This window comes from Hemicordylus capensis, chromosome 5, assembly GCF_027244095.1.
Source record: "Hemicordylus capensis ecotype Gifberg chromosome 5, rHemCap1.1.pri, whole genome shotgun sequence".
In the NCBI taxonomy this organism is placed as follows: Eukaryota; Metazoa; Chordata; class Lepidosauria; order Squamata; family Cordylidae; genus Hemicordylus; species Hemicordylus capensis.
In genome coordinates this window covers 196129289-196147959 of record NC_069661.1, presented here as the reverse complement: position 1 = coordinate 196147959, position 18671 = coordinate 196129289, and the positions used below count along the sequence as shown (strand labels likewise).

The 18671-nt window shown below is 42.7% G+C and overlaps 1 protein-coding gene across 1 annotated transcript in view; it reads right to left on the bottom strand.

The window, feature by feature from the left end:
• Positions 1 to 18671, bottom strand: part of PTPRQ (protein tyrosine phosphatase receptor type Q) — a 230805-nt gene that overhangs the window by 168308 nt on the left and 43826 nt on the right. Inside the window, exons 10-14 of the mRNA XM_053258033.1 lie at positions 16570 to 16730; positions 15577 to 15688; positions 14703 to 14929; positions 10978 to 11047; positions 9386 to 9585 (exon numbers count right to left, since the gene is read on the bottom strand). Coding sequence (XP_053114008.1) covers positions 9386 to 9585; positions 10978 to 11047; positions 14703 to 14929; positions 15577 to 15688; positions 16570 to 16730 — 770 coding nt within the window. The remainder of the gene's footprint in view (positions 1 to 9385; positions 9586 to 10977; positions 11048 to 14702; positions 14930 to 15576; positions 15689 to 16569; positions 16731 to 18671) is intronic.

The window sequence follows — 18671 nt, the reverse complement described above, 5'->3', positions numbered from 1 at the left end:
TAAATTTTAAAAGGCTATTTCCTAACCAATATCAAATGATGCAATTCAAATCACGGTTTGAGTTCTATAATCCCAACACTATAAATCAGTATTAATGGACTTGAATATGCCTGAAAGAACTAAAGGTGCATTTCAAATTAAGTATTTCTAAATTTTATTTCTAGTACTCACCATCTTTGCAATTAATATAAATTAGCAACTCAGGCTGCAAATGTGAAATGTTGTTGATCAATGTAGCTTGTATTTGTACAACAATTTGTTACACAATTATATGACTGGTTTAATAAACAGTGCCGATTTAGTAAGTGGAATACTTTGTACTGAACTAATTGATCATGATTTTTTTTTAAAGTCAAGATCGTAACATACTCAAAAAAAGCGTACTTTACTAATCCAGTGTGGGGTCAAATATACCCCAAGTAAATAATAAAAACAAGAATTTGGAGGGTTGCCTTGAGCACAGTGCCAGCTGCAAAGAAAAACAGCAACCCTTTATTAAGAATTTCCCTTTGTTATTACAGGAACAGAACAGCAGCAAGGAAAATTGTGTCAATATCAATATTTCTGTACACACAAAAATGAAACTGAACAGCAGTGCTGGTAAGTTTCAGATCTGGTTCGAGATCCGTCGATGCCCATAAGAATGGGTTCTGCGCCTGCGCAGGAACCACACGGTAGCCATGCCTGAGCTCGTCGAAGCGTCTAAGCCACGCCCCACGCTGCTGCGTGCTATTTAAGGCGCGGCTAAGGCGCGTAGTCCCTCAGTTCTTTTCCGACCGCCTTGTGTCTTGGACCTGCGGTCTGTGCCTCTTCGTCGTACATAGTACCTCTTTCGTTCATCCTATCTATCCTCTTGACCACGGACTGGAATTTTGGACTTCGTTGGCTCTGACTACGGAACGGCATACGGTGATTCTCTGGCTTTGACTCGGACTGTTTTCTTGGTGACTTCTGGTGAGCGGACGCGGAACGGCTTTGACCACTGACTATGGCTGACGGAAAGAAATCGTTTAAATGGTGCGAGGGTTGCAGGGCTAAGTTGCCTTCTAAAGACCTCCACGACCTCTGCCTTTTGTGCCTTGGTGAGGAGCATAACGTCTCCTCCTGTAAAATCTGTCTGTCCTTTTCAAAACAGACACGAAAGAATCGGGCTCTTCGCCTTCGTGCGGCAATTTATGATAATGTTCTGAGCCCTTCTACACCTGGCACACCTCGACCTTCGACGTCTACCGCGCGTGCCACTCCGACACCGAAAACGCCGAAACTCTCATCGACGTCGACTGCGCGTAAACCTTCTGATGCGGTTCCCGCCAAAACTGTGTCGATGTCGAAAAGCCCCTCGACATCAGAGAAAGGCTCGGTGTCGGTACGGTCTTCATCGAAGAATTCCTCTTTCACCTCGAACTCCTCCCGTCACTCTAAAGAACGTGACAAGGCTTCCAAACATCGACGCGAAGATGTCTCCACTCCGAGTGGTTCTAAACGTCAGAGAACCCGGGAGAGCCCACGGGGCCATACGCCGTCTCCCTCCTCGGCTCAACCATTGATACCGGTTAGTACGCCGAGACCTTTGACATCGACATCGACCGACTCCTCGACGCATACGATGGTCCCACAGGTATTGCCGACTCCCTCGGCATCGATGGTCATCGATATTGATGCCCCGGCTCTCCAGCTTCCCATTTCGGACACGTCGACATCGATAGTAATAGACGCCGAGCGATCCGCCGAGACTGTCTCTGCACATGCATCGACCTCATGCGACGTCGAACAAGATTTGGTCCTTCCTCACTCTTCACAGCCTTCGATGCCGACAGCAAGGAGTCTTTCTCCAGCTCCTACGCCTTTGGCATCTTCTGCTTCGCCTTCGACACCACAAGCTTCGATACTTGTTCCCTCAGCATTGCACACTCCAGTCCTCTCGACTTCAACTCAAGTCACTCCTCGGTATCGAGCGCCGATACCACCGTTCCAGGTGGTCGATGCTGAAGCTGAGGAATCTTTACCAGCTGCAACCCGGTCGCTTTTATCACTTTTGGACTCGACATCGAGCGGCCGCTCGACATTCACTGGTTTCCCGTCAATTGGCTTAGATGCTCAAGAAGTGACAGCTCCTTCGTCACGACCTCCTGCTTCTTCATCCTCCAGCCGTTTACCTCAGACACCTTGGCATTCTTGTGGGTACCGCCACCCTTCATTGGGAGTCTCTTCTCCAGCTGGTCCTTATAGAGATGAGACGAACCTGCCCTGGAGACCGGTTACACCTTCTCACCCCTTCACCACCTTTGGGACAGTGTCCACTCAAACACACCATTTCGCAGTGATCCACCGTGCCACACAGACGTCGTTAATCCAGTTTGCGTCTACGTCCACACAAGCGAATCTACTGCCGCTTCTGACTACTGCTGCTACTCAAACTGCCCGTCATCGCGATGAGGGTGACCAACCGCCACCTGCCTCTCCCTCAGAACATTATGGATCTTCTGATTTCGAATCTGATCCGGAAGACGCTGGTTCTATTGTCGAACCTCCGACTGACGTGGCTCCGGTGACCTACGTTTCTCCAAACGATGAAATGAAAGCGTACCACAAGCAAATTCGGGCCATGGCCGATGCGCTGGGCTTGGATGTCCGTTCCCAGCTAGCCACTATTGATGACCCTGTGTATAATTTCATGTTGAAAATACAATCAACTGCTCCAGTAGCCCTACCAATGTTACCTGTAATTACAAGGGCGGCTAAATGTGCTTGGGATGTACTCCATACCTCTACCCCGACCTCAAAAAAACTAGAAAACCTCTACAGAATTCAGGACAAAGATAACGGCTATCTCCTTAAACACCCGGCACCTAATTCATTGGTGATCGATTGCGCAGCGGCATCTAAATCTGGCAAGAGATTCACTGTGCCTCCAGACAGAGAGGGCAGGAAACTTGACTTACTAGGAAGAAAGATATATTCGACTTCCTGCCTTTCCATCAAGGTGGCAAATTATGCAGCATGCACTGCTAAATATTCGCACGGCCTGTGGGAAGATTTAGAAAATGATATGGACTGCCTCTCCTTTGAAGACTTTAAGAAGAAGTTCCGCCAAACCCTGGAGAACTCCGGAGACTTAACGCGCAGACAGCTCAGTATTGCCAAACATTTGGCTGAGAGTGAGTCGCGAGCAATGACTGCAGCAATAACATTAAGAAGACATGCTTGGCTGAGATCTACCAGCCTCCAGATGGACATGAGAGAAAAGATAGAAGGCTTGCCCTTCGACGGCACTGGTCTCTTCAGTGAAACAACTGATTCTACGATGGAGCAGCTTAAAAAATCTAAATTCACTGCAAAAACCTTTACCTCTCATCCTTCTACCTCTACCTCTACGTCGTCCTCTTCATACCGGAACAACTACGGTAGATTCCGATCTTCTTACAAACCTCAAGATAGACGTGACTTTAGGAAGCCCTACTCCTCTTACCAACGCCGCCAGTTCTATCAGAGAAAGAAGACTCCTCAATCCCAGCGACCGAAGACGCAAGATGCCCAAAAGCGTCTTTGAAATTTTGGTTCGCCCATTGACACCTGCCCGCCTCCTCTCTCCGCATATCCCCCCTTTCCCGCCAGCAGGGGCACCTCTATCTGCCTTGACGGATCTCTCCATCCTTCCGTTCCAGCGCTTAATCAGGCTGGCAGGCCATGCCCCTGCGTGGCACCATATAACATCGGACCGGTGGGTCCTAAAAATAGTATCCTCTGGCTATGCGATCGAATTCAGGACTCTTCCACGTTTTACGGGGATGAAACTCACTCCGGCCTCGGAGCCGCTGCTTCAGGAAGTGAGGGAGCTTCTGGAGAAAGGGGCTATCGCCCCGGTGTCATGGGCAGACAGGCAAGGGGGGTTCTATTCAACATACTTTCAGATCCCGAAACGGGATGGGGGTCTCCGCCCCATCATGGACCTCCGACGCCTGAACAAATTTATCCACACCAAAAAGTTCCGTATGATGACGTTGCAACAGATCCTCCCGCTGCTTCAGGGGGAAAAGTGGCTTGCGACGTTGGATCTCAAGGACGCCTATTTTCATATCAATATACGTCCATGTCATCGCAAATACCTGCGATTCACTGTCGGCGACAGAGTGTTTCAATACAATGTATTGCCCTTCGGATTGTCCACCGCCCCAAGGGTCTTTACGAAATGTATGGCTGTGGTGATCGCACATCTAAGGACCAGGGGTGTGTCAATCTATCCGTACCTGGACGATTGGCTCCTGTCTGCAAGGGACGAAAACGAGTTAGTTTCGCACGTCCATTATGTAGTGAACCTGCTCCACGACTTGGGTATCCAAATAAATTGGAAGAAATCGCACCTGACGCCGACACCCGTACTCTCCTATATAGGAGCACTCCTAGACACGGCGCAACAAAGGGCGTTCCTCCCGGCAGACAGATTCACCTGCATCCAGAATCTTATCTTCCAAATTCAAGAACGTCCTCTACAACCGGCCAGGGTGATTCAACGCCTATTGGGTCTGATGGCATCCTGCAATACGGTGATCTTCTTTGCCAGACTCAAAATGAGGAAACTTCAGCTCTGGTTTCTTTCAGTTTTTCACCCTATCAGAGACAATCAATCGAGACGCCTTCTACTTCCATCAGAAGTCCTTCAATCACTCACCTGGTGGGCAAACCACAGGAACTTACTCGAAGGAGTGCCCTTCCAGTCTCCTACCCCTTCGGTGTGGATGGCCACAGATGCCTCTCTCCAAGGGTGGGGAGCCCATTGCGGCAGCCACAAGATTCAAGGGAAATGGTCCCTCCAACGGTCCAAGCTGCACATCAATTTCCTCGAGCTTCTGGCTGTCTTCCAGGCCTTGCAGTCCTTCCTGCCAATACTTCGAGGGAAGGTTGTCCAAATCCACCTGGACAACACAACTGCTCAAGCCTATATAAATCGACAAGGAGGAACTGTCTCCCGCAGTCTGTGTGCTCTCAGTGTACAAATGTGGCACTGGTGTATTCTACACCGCATCTATCCCCTGGCTGTACATATCAAGGGTCTGGACAACACTCTGGCAGACGACCTCAGCAGGGTCTTCTTGCAGGACCGCCAGCACGAATGGGAAATCAGGACAGACGTGATAACTCCTTTCTTCAACCAGTGGATGAGGCCCTCTGTGGATCTGTTCACTTGTTTGGAAAATGCGAAATGCGACCGCTTCTGTTCAAGAGCAGGCCACGACAATCTTTCACTGGGGGATGCCTTTCAGTTGGATTGGTCTCTGGAGACGCCATACATGTTCCCCCCCCTGCCGTTAATACCCAGGGTGGTAGCCCGCCTTCTTTCCAACCCGACCAACTGCATCCTAGTAACTCCTTGGTGGCCAAGACAACCTTGGTTTCCTCAAGTACGCAGACTGGCAAAGAACTGCTACAAGCACCTGCCTTATTATCAAGATCTCCTCACTCAGGATGGAGGTCTCGTTCTGCATCCAGACATTCAAACCCTTCATCTGACTGTATGGAGGATAATCTGTTAACTCACATTCTGCTCAATCAGCGTAAGGAATCTACGCGGCAAAACTACAAACACAAATGGAACCGTTTTAGGTCTTATGCACGCACCAAGGGATTTCTCCCTCGGCGAGCTTCAATCCGTGAAGTTCTACGATACCTTACATCTTTGAAGACCAAGGGTCTTGCTAACGTGTCCCTGAAGGTCCACTTGGCTGCCTTATCCACATACCATCCTGGACACGATGGAAGTACGTTGTTCTCACATCCACTAAGTAAAGCCTTCCTGAAAGGCCTGTCTCGAGTATATCCTGCAGTCAAGATACCGGTAGAACCATGGAGCCTATCGTTGGTCCTGTCTTCACTGACTCAGGCTCCGTTTGAACCCATGGCCACGTCCTCCCTCAAACTACTTTCCTGGAAGACAGCCTTCCTGATTGCAGTCACATCAGCAAGACGTGTTAGTGAACTGACCGCTCTTAGAGTTGACTCGCCTTACACAGTTTTTCACCCAGACAAAGTCCGCATGCGCCTCGATCCGGCGTTTCTACCGAAAGTTGTTTCTAACTTCCACTTAAACCAGGATATCATCTTACCTACTTTCTTCAGGAACCCTTCCTCTGCCTTGGAAAAATCATTACATGCTATGGATGTGCGTCGTGCCCTCCTATACTACATGGATCGCACGAAACCCTTTAGACTTTCCTCTCGTCTATTCATATCCTATACGGGACCGAACAAAGGTTCTCCTATCTCCAGGCAAAGATTGTCCGGATGGCTAGTGGAACTCATTCTGCTAACTTATCGTCTACAGGACAAATCACCTCCTGAGGCCATTAAAGCCCACTCCATCAGGGCTCAGGCTTCCTCTGCTGCTCACCTTTCCGGGGTCTCATTTGGGGACATCTGCAAAGCTGCTACCTGGTCTTCAGAATCCCCGTTTATAAAACACTACGCCATAGACGTACGTTCTGCTGCGGAGGCTACCTTCGGGAGAAGTGTATTAAAACAGGTGTTACATTAGCCACTACTGCTCCCTCCTCCTATTGGAGCTTGCTAAACACCCATTCTTATGGGCATCGACGGATCTCGAACCAGATAAACAGGTTGCTTACCTGTAACTGATGATCTGGTAGAGATCCGTCGATATCCATAAGACCCTCCCGACCTTCCCCTCTGCAGTAGTGCTACGTCTCTGTGCGTACTGGTGTGTGGCTTCTCCTCTTCGGATCTTCTGTCCTGTGTCATGGATGAACTCACCTGATAGATGATCGTCCTCTGCGGCGGTCGTCCAAGAACTGAGGGACTACGCGCCTTAGCCGCGCCTTAAATAGCACGCAGCAGCGTGGGGCGTGGCTTAGACGCTTCGACGAGCTCAGGCATGGCTACCGTGTGGTTCCTGCGCAGGCGCAGAACCCATTCTTATGGATATCGACGGATCTCTACCAGATCATCAGTTACAGGTAAGCAACCTGTTTTTTTTCATTGAGTACAATGTGGGAGTTAAAATGGCCCTAGCACCATTAAAGCATACACAACCATTAATTTCATGTGTGCGTGTACATATGTGAGTGAAATGCCACAGGGCAATTGACCTCATTAAGGATGAGAAATGTGAATAGTATTAAGTTATGGAAGATTGAAATGAAGGCGTTATCAATTTTTTTCCACTTCTCTCGATCAATTTGACTCCATTTAATCTGCAGTCTTTAGAATTAGAATTACATATTTATCAAGAGTAAGGTGTTAACTCTGATTAATTTGGATTAACTTCATTATCAAGATATTCAGAATGTATTTAGGTAACCAGGCAGATCTATACTACTGGCCTCCCACAATGGAGGCTTCATCTTGTTTGGATTCAACTTCAGTTTGTTCTCCCTCATCCAGCCCATTACTGATTCCAAACAAGCATTTAGAGAGATTAAGCCATCTCCTGACAAAGTTGATATGGAGAAATAGATCTGGGTGTCATCAGCATATTGATAGCAACATGCACCAAATTTCCTGATCATCTCTCATGTAGAAGTTAAAGAGCATTGGAGATAGAATGACATACAATAGCTCTCAATTTGAAGAGCAATGATCTCCAAGTGACACCATCTGGAATCTACCTGAGAGGTAGGAGCAGAACCACTGCAAAGCAGTGCCTCCTACCCCCAGACCCCTCAGACGGTCCAGAAGGATACCATGGTCAATGGTATCAAAAGCCACCAAGAGATCCAAGAGGACCGACAGGGTCACATTCCCCCTGTCAGTTCCCAATTGGAGATAATCCATCAGGCTGACCAAGGCAGTCTCCACCCAATAGAATGGCAGTCTCCACCCAATAGAAAGCCAGTTGGAAATGGGTCCAGATAATCTGCTTCTTCAAAGGCTGAAGCCACCAACCTCTCAATCACTTTGCCCAATCATGGAAGATTGGAGGCAGGCCTACAATTGCCTAGCTCTGAGAATCCACTGAAGGTTTCTACAAAAGTGGTCAAACAATTGCCTCCTTAAAGAGGCATCCTGCCCTTCCTCAGAGAGACACTGATGATACTAACAAGATGCTCTCCAATAATTTCCCTGCTAGATTGTATGAGCCATTAGGGCAAGGGCCAAAAGGACACGTGATAAGGCAAACCTCTCTAAGTAGCTTGTCCATGTTAGGCGTGTGCACAAACCAGTTCTGATGGTTCAGTTCGAGTCCGCACTGCAAGTTTGCAATGTGAGCCGGTTCGAGTCGAACTGGTCCCCAGTTCAGCCCGGTCGAACTGTAGAACCAGATTCGAATAGAACCAATTCTGCACATGCTTAGTCCAGATCCTCAGGAATGATCACATCAAATTCAATGGCTTTCAATTCAACTTATGGGCTGATGATATTCAGCTCTTCCTTCTACCCGAGAACTTTTTCCTCCAATCCACAACTCCAACTGCCTGTCTGAGATTTCAGCTTGAATTTCCATTGTAGTCTCAATCTCAATATATCCAAGGCCATCTCATCTTTCCGTCTCAAGCCCTCCTCTATTCACAATATCACAATCTACCCTATTGAACAGAAACAAATCTTGACTTTTTCTTTCTCTCCTTTATTCCACATATTCAGTCAATTGCCAAATCATGTTACTTCTTCCTTCACAGCATTGTAATACTATGGCCCTTCGTCTGCCCCTCTTAGCAAAAATTTGAGTTCATGGAGTGGAGAGATAACCCTAATTATCTTTCATCTTGACTATTGTGACCTTCTCCTCTCTGGCCCTCTATGGACTTACTCCATATTCCTTCCAGTATTTTTCTGCCAAAATTGTTCACCGCTTTCACATCTCACACATCACTCCCCTACCTACATTCCTACACTGACTTCCTGTCCACTCCCAGATCTTCTAGATCTAGAAGATTCCTTACCTTTGGATTCCTCCAAAGCCTTGTTGATCCTCACCTCTGGTCTCTCATGTTTGCTACACTCTTCCCTGTGACTTCTCCAGCTCCATCCGCCTCAGCCATCCAAAGGTCTCTGCTCCATCAAATGACTCTGTCCTTTCTCCTCTTCCCCCCACCCCATGCTTGGAACTGTCTGCTAGAACACCTGCATGATGCCTTATTTCTTACTTATTTCAAATTCCTCTTAAAACCCACTTCTTCTGTGAGTACAACCCCTTCATCCTGCCTTACTTCAACTAAGCCTAAGTACACAATCTTCTGATATAACATATTCTTCCCCTGTTAACCCTTCCCTCCGTCTCATTCCTCTTTCGCTGTTTTTCTCTTGTGCCATTATTTAAAATTTGAGCACTGCAGAGCATGTACCTGTCCTCTCATTCTTTGTAAAGTGGCATGTACATGAATGGAACAATGATAACAACAATAATAAATACATTTTAACCAACATAACTCACATTACATTCTGGTAGCATCCCAGATAGAAGGTCCTCCACTTTAACAGAGACATCTTTTACCACTATCCCACTTCTTGCATGCTTTACACTAATTTTGAAACTCGTTATTTTTCCATTTGGCTGCCGAGGCAGAAACCAAATAAGATTTACAGCTGAATGGTTGAACGCTTCAACTGTGAGATTCACCACTTTACCTGGAGCTTTAAAAATAAAGCCAAAACCAAAACAAAAAATTAGCAATGGATACATTTGTTACATGACCAAATACATTCTTAAGTTGGACTTCAGCAGAAAATTATTCCATGATCACTCCTTCTGATACACATAAAATGTCTGAGTGGTATCTTTGTTTCATTGGCCTAAATGTAATCTTCTCTGTAGTCTTAATATCCGAATACTATAGTTGTAGCAGTGCAGAGAGTTTATTTTACTGAAACATGCCAGCTGGAACACCAACAGATTACAAAAACATATCATATATGTAGAGTTGTGCCAATGAGAAGAACATATAGAAAGTGAGTTGCCTTCAGTATTGCACCAGCCACAACTGCTTTCTGCCTATTTTCATGTTAAAGAACAGCTTTGAATGCCAGTGATATGCCACATCTGGCTATACTAGCTGTTGTTCCCTCAATAGAATACATCCACACTGCAGTGCATCATCTTGACGTAAGACACATTTATTTGCCATCACAACAAAGAAATGTACCAACATTTTCTGAGAGGTCTAAAAGCAAAGCCATTCTCATCCTGTTCAAAATTTTTCCACCAGAATATAAACATGACTGAAACATATCTAGAAAATCCACCTCCTCCAGAAATGTTTAAAGCTAAGTTGTAACCAAGTACCCTGTCAACTTATCTATGGCATGAATGGTAAAAAGGAAAAAGCCCAGTTCAAATGTTGCCTTTGTGATGTGGCAGCTGCTTCCATTTGGCATGGTCCAATGCCACTAAGAAGCATATGGAAACGGGAATCACATGGGAATTACTTCCCAAAGCAGCAGTTCCTCCCATTCCTGATGGGTTCTGCTTCCCAATAGCTGGAGTAGGAAAATGAGTTTTCCTTGGCTTCCCCTGTAATTCCTCCTAGTTTCAGGTATCGTCTCCTAAACAAGTTGATGTCCCAAACTATGACATGCAACTGAGGATGCACACCAATATACAACACAGATCTGAGCAAGCATGGCAACAATAACCTAGGTTTCCCATCCCCATGTTGATCCAGAAGGCTTTATCACCATATTCCTCTGCTATTTTCTGGTGCAGTGGTAATCTGTTTCAGGGCCTCACTTTTTTTACCCAATCCACTCACACTGGCAAGCACAAAATACCAAGAAACTCTTTTGCTTTAAAGCATTAAGTATATTAGTAGTCCAATAGAAATAATCAGAATTTCCAGTTGTCTCGAGGCTTGTCTAGAACATGGTAGCATTTACAGTAAACTGCAAAATCAGTACCTAAAGAACTATGTTGTCAGCATCCCAAATTCTCTTCCATCTTTTTCACTACACAACCCAACTGATTCTATAATCTGAGACTCTAACAAACTCTAATGTCAATTAAAAAGCAACAATAGTAAATCAAGTTACCACTTTCTGCAGTTTGAAAAAGAAATGGGTCACTAAACACTCCAATGCCAGCACTGTTTTCAGCAGCAACCTGCAGTAGACACAAAACAGTGATATTAGCTTTTTAAAGGTGAAAATGAGTTATATCCATGCCATTTATAAGTCTAGCGTACATTTCTGCAAGCTCACACACCTGCTAAAAGTTGGTACAATTCATTGGGAAACTCTCCTGCATAACTCCCTTTGAAACTAGTAAAAGCTTCTCAAGACTGTTAGCAAAGCTACATAATTCCAATCATCTAAATGAAAAGTAGCAAAACTATGTGTTAATTTCCTAACTCTTAAAAACTTAATCCCAATTATCAAAATCCAGTCCAAATTTTTAAAAATGCAATGCATTTGGCCAATACTCAGGTTAATCATGTAAGAAAAGAGTAATACCTGTTGATATAGAGCACAGAATAGCTGTGTAAGCATTCAAGCAAGTGGGATATGTCATCTTATTCTTCATGGAGGCACTGGACCAGTTCATGTGATCCACAAACTATGGTTAGTTCAGATCAATAATGTGATCTGAGATCTTTTGAGACCATTCATCCTCTCCTCCCTCCCTTACCTTCTCTGCTTGCATGCAGTCAACATCCTTAACCAAGATAAAATTCTGGTTTCACATGCCATTTTGTGAACCAGCATTCAACCATAGAGCCCATTTTCACTCAAGCCGTGGTTTGAACAAACCATGATATAAACATCATGAATGCACACTGTATCAGAGGAGGTAAGGTAAGGAAGAGAAAGGAACGTGTGATCTCTGTAGGCTTCAGGCCACATTCCCAGTCAAAACAAACCATAGTTTGTTATTCATGTGAACCAACTCTCATAAAAATATAGCTCTATTTTTAACTTAGATACAGATTATCAATTTCACTGAGAACAATTGTTATGTTCAAGGCATAATGACAACAAAAAGAATGTGACATTATATTAAAATGTTATACACTCACCTTAGATTGAGTTTGTTCAATTTGAGTCATCTCATCTTAAAAAGTGAACAGCAGAAACAGAAAATATCCAAAAGCAATAAGAAAAAGATCAGAGACAGGATTCAATAAGAACAAATAATGAAGTTATTAGGACAGCTTAGATTAGTGACAAGGTCAGGTAAAAGGTAAGATGATAGATATATATGGAAACAAGGACAGCAACAAGTTATATACATTTTCAAAGCAACACAAATTCTGTTCTGTTCCAAATTAAACCTACATTTAAAATTAAAGATGCACTCAGTCAACAAAGTGCCAAATGGTGACCAATGATAATCTTATTGCATGGCAACTGCATCCACATCTAAAACCAGGTGTCTATAGTGATCAGCCATGCAATAAAATTAACATTACTTCATTACTGCTGACTTCATATTTTTGCACATAAATAAGGTTGCAGATGAATGGCTCCCCAAGGGAATGCAATCACTGAGCAGTGAAATTATAAGTGGCCACCATGTGGCACTGTGTCATCTGAATCCACCCCAAATTGAAATGTATATGTGGAAATTCATATTGACCAAGTTTTAATTACACTGCGAGACCTACACCACAAGATTAATAGTTCAAAGAATTTTCATAGCAAAGGAAGTGTACAGAACTCTGGAAGGAGTAGACCATGTAGACTCTCCGACATCTCACCAACTGTTGGAAGTACTGCGTAGACAGCTACAGATGATTGTAGATGGCTTATTTAGATGACAGACTACATCCCAAAGTATTTCATGTTAACTTTCATATATATTAAAAAATTGTAATGCCTAAGATCAGTTCACATGCTTGGAATTCATGCTTTAAATGCTTCATGCATAGTGAGGTAATAGGCCCACATGTGCAATCCACACCATACATATATGATATAATATCCAGTTTAGTTTTAGATTTTTATACTTCTATTTCTTTTGAGGGGTGAAATGATTGTGGGAATTGGACATATGCACATATAGTATGTGGCCCAGGTATATGTGCACCTGGGCCACATACTATCCTGAATACACGATGGGATGTGTACACAGGTCTGTTGCCTCTGCACATGTACAGTATTTCTAGAACAAGAGCAAGTAAACATGCTCCTGAGTTACAGAACAACAAAGGGAAAGCTTGAACAATACACCATAAGGCAACAGAGTTTATCTGCTAGGTTTTCAAACAGAGGCTGGACAACCATCTGTAATGCATACTGTAGCAGATTCCAGTATGGAGCAGGAGTCTGGAGTCTGGACTAGAAGACCTTCAAGATCTCCTCATTCTGTTATGGTACCAGCAACCCAAGGCATGGCAATTAAAAAAATACAGCAATCTGCACTGAAATAAGGAATACTGGGAGATTCCGTTGTCATGACAGTGGATATTTATTTGTAAGAAGGAAGATAGCTAGCCTTTTCAGCTAGTGATAAATGGAAACTAACTTAAACATTGACCTTCACAGTGGCTTGATTAAAATAATACTGACGTTGTGCAAGGGGCAGTTACTAATTGTCAGATAGAAGGCTTAGTCTTTCCCATTTTAGTGAAATGTGACATCATAATATACGTGATCACATGTGGTGCAATACACATTATGTGGGAGCGGTTTGAGGAACACATCTCCTTTTAAAAAATAAAATATGAAAGAATAAGAACTTTAAAATAATTGATCAGTTGGAATCAAAGCTGAGACAGGGAGAAAGATGCAGAAAGCAACCAAGAAGCAGATGATACATTATAGAATTCTGTTTATTAAAATCTTTTTTAAAATGCAGTGTGGAAACCTGAGCTCTTTGTTAATCTACAGTATAAATAGATTATTTTATTAATATAATATTCAAATTGAAGAGCTATCATGCAAAAATTGACATAATTAAATTGATTCTACACCTGCTATTATGCTCTGTAATGGGCAAGTAAATCTGAAAAAAGATAAGTCACAATCTGTGACTTACACAATTTTTATTAAATGTGTTGGGGGAGGGGAGGGTATGAAAGCATATCATATTCATTTATTATTTTACCAAGGCTTTGCCTGACCTGTACAAAGGAAAGGGCCAGTAAATATTCTATTTTACCTAACTTCTGGTTGTTATTATATTTCCATACAATACTTTATTCAAGGATCTCAGGCTGGTATACAAGGTTCTTTCCTCCACACAATCCTCTCCCCAAAAACAACCCCGTGAGGTAGGATAGAGGGAAGAGATAGTGACTGGTCCACAGACACCCAATGAGCTTCATGGCTAAGTGGGGATTTGAACCTGGATCTCCCTGCTTCTAGTCTGACACTCTAACCACCACACCATGTTGGCTTTCATTCATTATTCATAATCAGATAAGATATATATCAAAGAAGTATCTAACTTCAAACTAAAAAACATAGTCTAATATTGTTTCTATGGCAAGTCATCACTGCATCATTACTACTTCAGTTTTAATCCAGAGAAAATTGAAGCAATTACTCTTTTCAGTTAATTTGCTTTACTTATAGCACAGAGTAAGGTTAATGGCTTCAAAAGCTTGATTCGTTGTTTTTTTTCAAAATAGGTTTTGAATTCTTTTGAAATAGTTTCAAAAGGAATTCTTTTAAAAGAGTTCCAAAATATTTTAGGAAATATCTATATTTTAAAAACAGTATAGCATAAAATATTTTGGAACTCTTTTTCATTAAAAATGGCATTTCACAGGAACTAATACTTTACAAGTAATTACCAAGCAGACCAAAAAGGTTACCTGAATTTCATAAGTTGTTCCAGGGTTCAGATTAGTGAGAAGAACTTCCAAACTATCTGGCTTTGTTGTAACTTGAGTGTAAGCATTTTGCATCCAAGGGCATACCTCCTTATATTTAACAATGTAGGATATAATCCTCCCATTTGGATGTGGTGGTGTGTTCCAAGAGAGAAGAATTCCTGCAGATCCAACTCTTTCACCTGCCAGGAACACAGGAGGTCCTGGATCTGCATAAAGGAATCCTTTAGTTAAATTATACTTGTATACTTTCACAATGCATAATAATAAAAGAATTTGCTAGCAATGGTCTCTTTGAGTTCTTGAACAAGAAAGTGTGGTTATGAAGCTGGTTTTCTTTAGAATGCTAATGAAAGATGACTAACTAGCTTTTGGAGCACAAGCTACATTCTTTCTATAAGAATTCAAAAAATGGAATGCTGAAATATTCACAGACAAAACAGATCCTGATACCAGTTTAGTTTTAAAAACACACTACTAAAGCTTCCTTAGCATCAGGCTTTTGCACCAAAAGCTTTACAAAATTCTATGGATGCTGACTCCTCCAAGAAATTATATCAAAGGAAGGTGATTGAAATTGAAGTGATGATATTTTGGCAAATGTGTTAAAAGTACACACTTCAAATGCCACAGATTTTTAAAATTTATCTGTCTTTCATACACAGAAATCATTTGTTTAAATAAACAATGAAACCTTTCTGAATGAATGCACACAAAAATAAACAGACATTTAAAGAGTCCAACTCATATTATTGTTGTTGTTGTTATTTATTATTAGTATTATTATTATAGCATATCATATATTTTATGAGTTAAATGGACATTTAAAGAAAAACAATTATCACCACAAACTCACTAGTTACATTAGTTGTTACTGTTTTGCTGATGGGTGAACTGGATGCTGAAGAGGAAACTGAAGAAACAGTCACATTGTATATTGTTCCAGGAGTGGTGCTTGAAATATCAGCCTAGAATATGAAATTAACCCAGTTAAAACAGCTGCTGTCAGTTTACACAAGTAAAAAAGCAAGCATTACTTAAACAGCATTCATACTACTAAAGTTAACACAAATCACATTTCAGGATTGCTTTAAATAAAATGTTTTGCATTCTTGCCATTTGTAATCATACTTAAGTTGTCTATTAAAATATGTGAAGACAACCCTAAAAAGCAACAATGTTTACTAAAATAACAGCTGATTTTACAGGCTCCATCTATTTCCTGTGTTTAGGGTTTTACAGAGTTCCCAGGTAAGTATTACACTGCTAGAAATGCCAGAAATATTCTGTTCATCTCTGCTGAGGTATCCTAGAAAACCCTTCTAGAGCTGTCTTTGAAATACAGTTCAGAATAATCAATTGTAAGCATTCATATGAAGTACCTGTGCCTGTGCTGCTCCAATAAAAAACAGAAGTGAAATAACAGGAAAACCCATAGTTTATATATTCAAATACTAGAATCAAACAGTGCTCCTATAACTTTGTGATGGCTTAAGAGGGAAATGTTGCCTGCATTAATGATTTAAGGCTAGATCTTCTTGGCAAGTACACAATTAATGAGCCTGTATTACTCAATAGCTCTGCCCTGCCTTTGTTAAACTATTCATGAACCCTTAAATGACTGGCTGGAGGTCCACGGTAGACTTTGTAAAAGTATCATAACTGTTGTTAAGGCAACAAACCATAGATGTTGAAATTTGCTCTCACAAATTTTGGCATGTGTACTTTTGCATTCTCATCTAGGTTTAAAAGCTTAAAAAGAGAACGTCATGCTTGGCCAATTTTCCTATCAGCACAGTGCATAAACAATTGCTGATCATCCAAGCACTATAAAAAAGCCCTCACGTACCTGATACTCCCCGCCTCCAACATCTTGAATAGACACAAAGCCATGAGGAGGTGTGAGATCCACATGAAACTTTTCAACATGTCCATGCGGTAGTCTCCAGCGAAGAGAAAAGGAATGGGATGATATGTTGAAGACCTCTAGTCTCTGTGGCTTTTCAGGCTCTTCAAGAACAAATTTTTCATTATTCACTATTTGTTTCATTGGAATAGTTTATGTACCAACTACCCCACAAAAAAGGCCTGAAAAAGGCCAGTGTACATGGTCCCTGTACATTGATTTTCGTACACACTGGCAAACTGTATGTGACAAATGGGGTTGCCAAGCCGAGAAATCTACAAATCTCAAAAGGAGCTAGAGATTTCCAATTTCCTGTTCAAACTAAATGAATAGTACACATACATAATAAATATATCTTACAAATGCTTCAAAGCCTCGCTTTTAAAAACCAAATAAAAATCAACACATTTACTATTATTCTTCCATTCCTCCATGAGAATAACTGATCCTGTAGATCCTGTTCACAGCACTCATACTTTAACCAAGAGTGAAACCTGACCAATGGAAAACAAATCAGGTATGAGTCTGAACTGGAATTTCTCTTCTAAATGTCTGGATTACAGCTACAGAAAGGCATTCACATGATCTGGCCCTTAAGATAATGTTTGACTTTCATTGACGATTCAGACTATTCTGACGCATAGCATCATAGCTCAAAACCAACAGAACTTCTTCTGAAATGAATGAGCAACCTTGAGGGCAACAGAGTCCCATACATTCTAGGAAAGAATGTATACATATACGTATCTTTCTGCCTCCTGGCCAGAGTTTCAACAACTCCATCATGCTTAGGACTGGCCTTTGTCTGCCCAGCACAGCCCTCTCCGCAGCACTGTCATGGAACCTGCAATCAATCTCTACTACGCTCCAAGGCAGAAACTCAGGGACCCCATCATATTACAAGTGAGCTCTGCCCCCCACTCCGCATCCAGGCTAGGGGTGTGCATGTAAGTGGCTGGCTTGGTTCGGTTCGTGTTTGAACTGGACCGGGCTAGTTCAGTTTTGCCCCCTTGAATCCCCCCGTTGCAGTTCACGGGTTTTGTTTTATTAACAAAATTGTACTTACCTTCGGGGGGGGCCTCTCCAAGGCAGTGGGGGTGTCCTCAGAGTCCTCCCCCCCCGGCCTCCGTTATGCCTTAAATCGCCCAGTTTGGGCAGTCTTCGGCCCTTTCTGGGCCTTTCCCCCATCATGGTGGCCATATTGGAGGTCACCATGCATGCACAATGGGCCTCTCCATGGACTGGGTCATGATCCAGCCATGCAGAGGCCCATTGCGCATGTGCGGCAGCCTCCAAAATGACTACCGCAATGGGGGAAAGGGCCGAAGACTGCCCAAACCAGGTGATTTAAGACATAACAGAGGCTGGCAGGGGAAGGGGACTTTGGGGATCCCACCTCCCCGTGGCCTTGGAGAAGCCCACCAGAAGGGGTGAATACAAAAATTATTTTTAAAAAAATATTTGTGAATCCTCCTGAATGGCTATGGGGATTCGGTCCAATGCCAAGCCAAATCGGGGGTTCGGCTAGACATCGGGCCATAGAACCAAACTGGTTCAAAGCAGAACTGGTTTGGCTTCAAACCTGTTTCCTAATCCATCCCTAATCCAGGCTGGCCCACTCTGAAGCACCATTGGCTCTGGAGACCCTATTGCCACCACACTTAGGACTGAATTAAAAAAAAGATTGTGGAACCCTTAGGGACAAGACTATGTGTTAAATAAATATTAATATTTAGAAAAAAGGCTGTATGCCACTCTGAGCCCATGGGATAAAGTGGGATATAAATAAATCAACAATATGTATGCATGTATCTACTGCTGAGTTTGTAGCTCATAAGAAAGTGCAGCTTATATCAGTAATACTACATGCAAGATATGGAGTTAAAACAATTTTCTGAAGGACCATCTCATTCTGCATGTGCTGCATTTCTTGATAAGGACAGATGTCTAAGGTTTAACACATTTAAAAAGTCAAGCAGTGCCTGTTTTCCCAAAGTCATTCAGGCATTATGTTATACGTACATTCAGATGTCTGTACACTCATA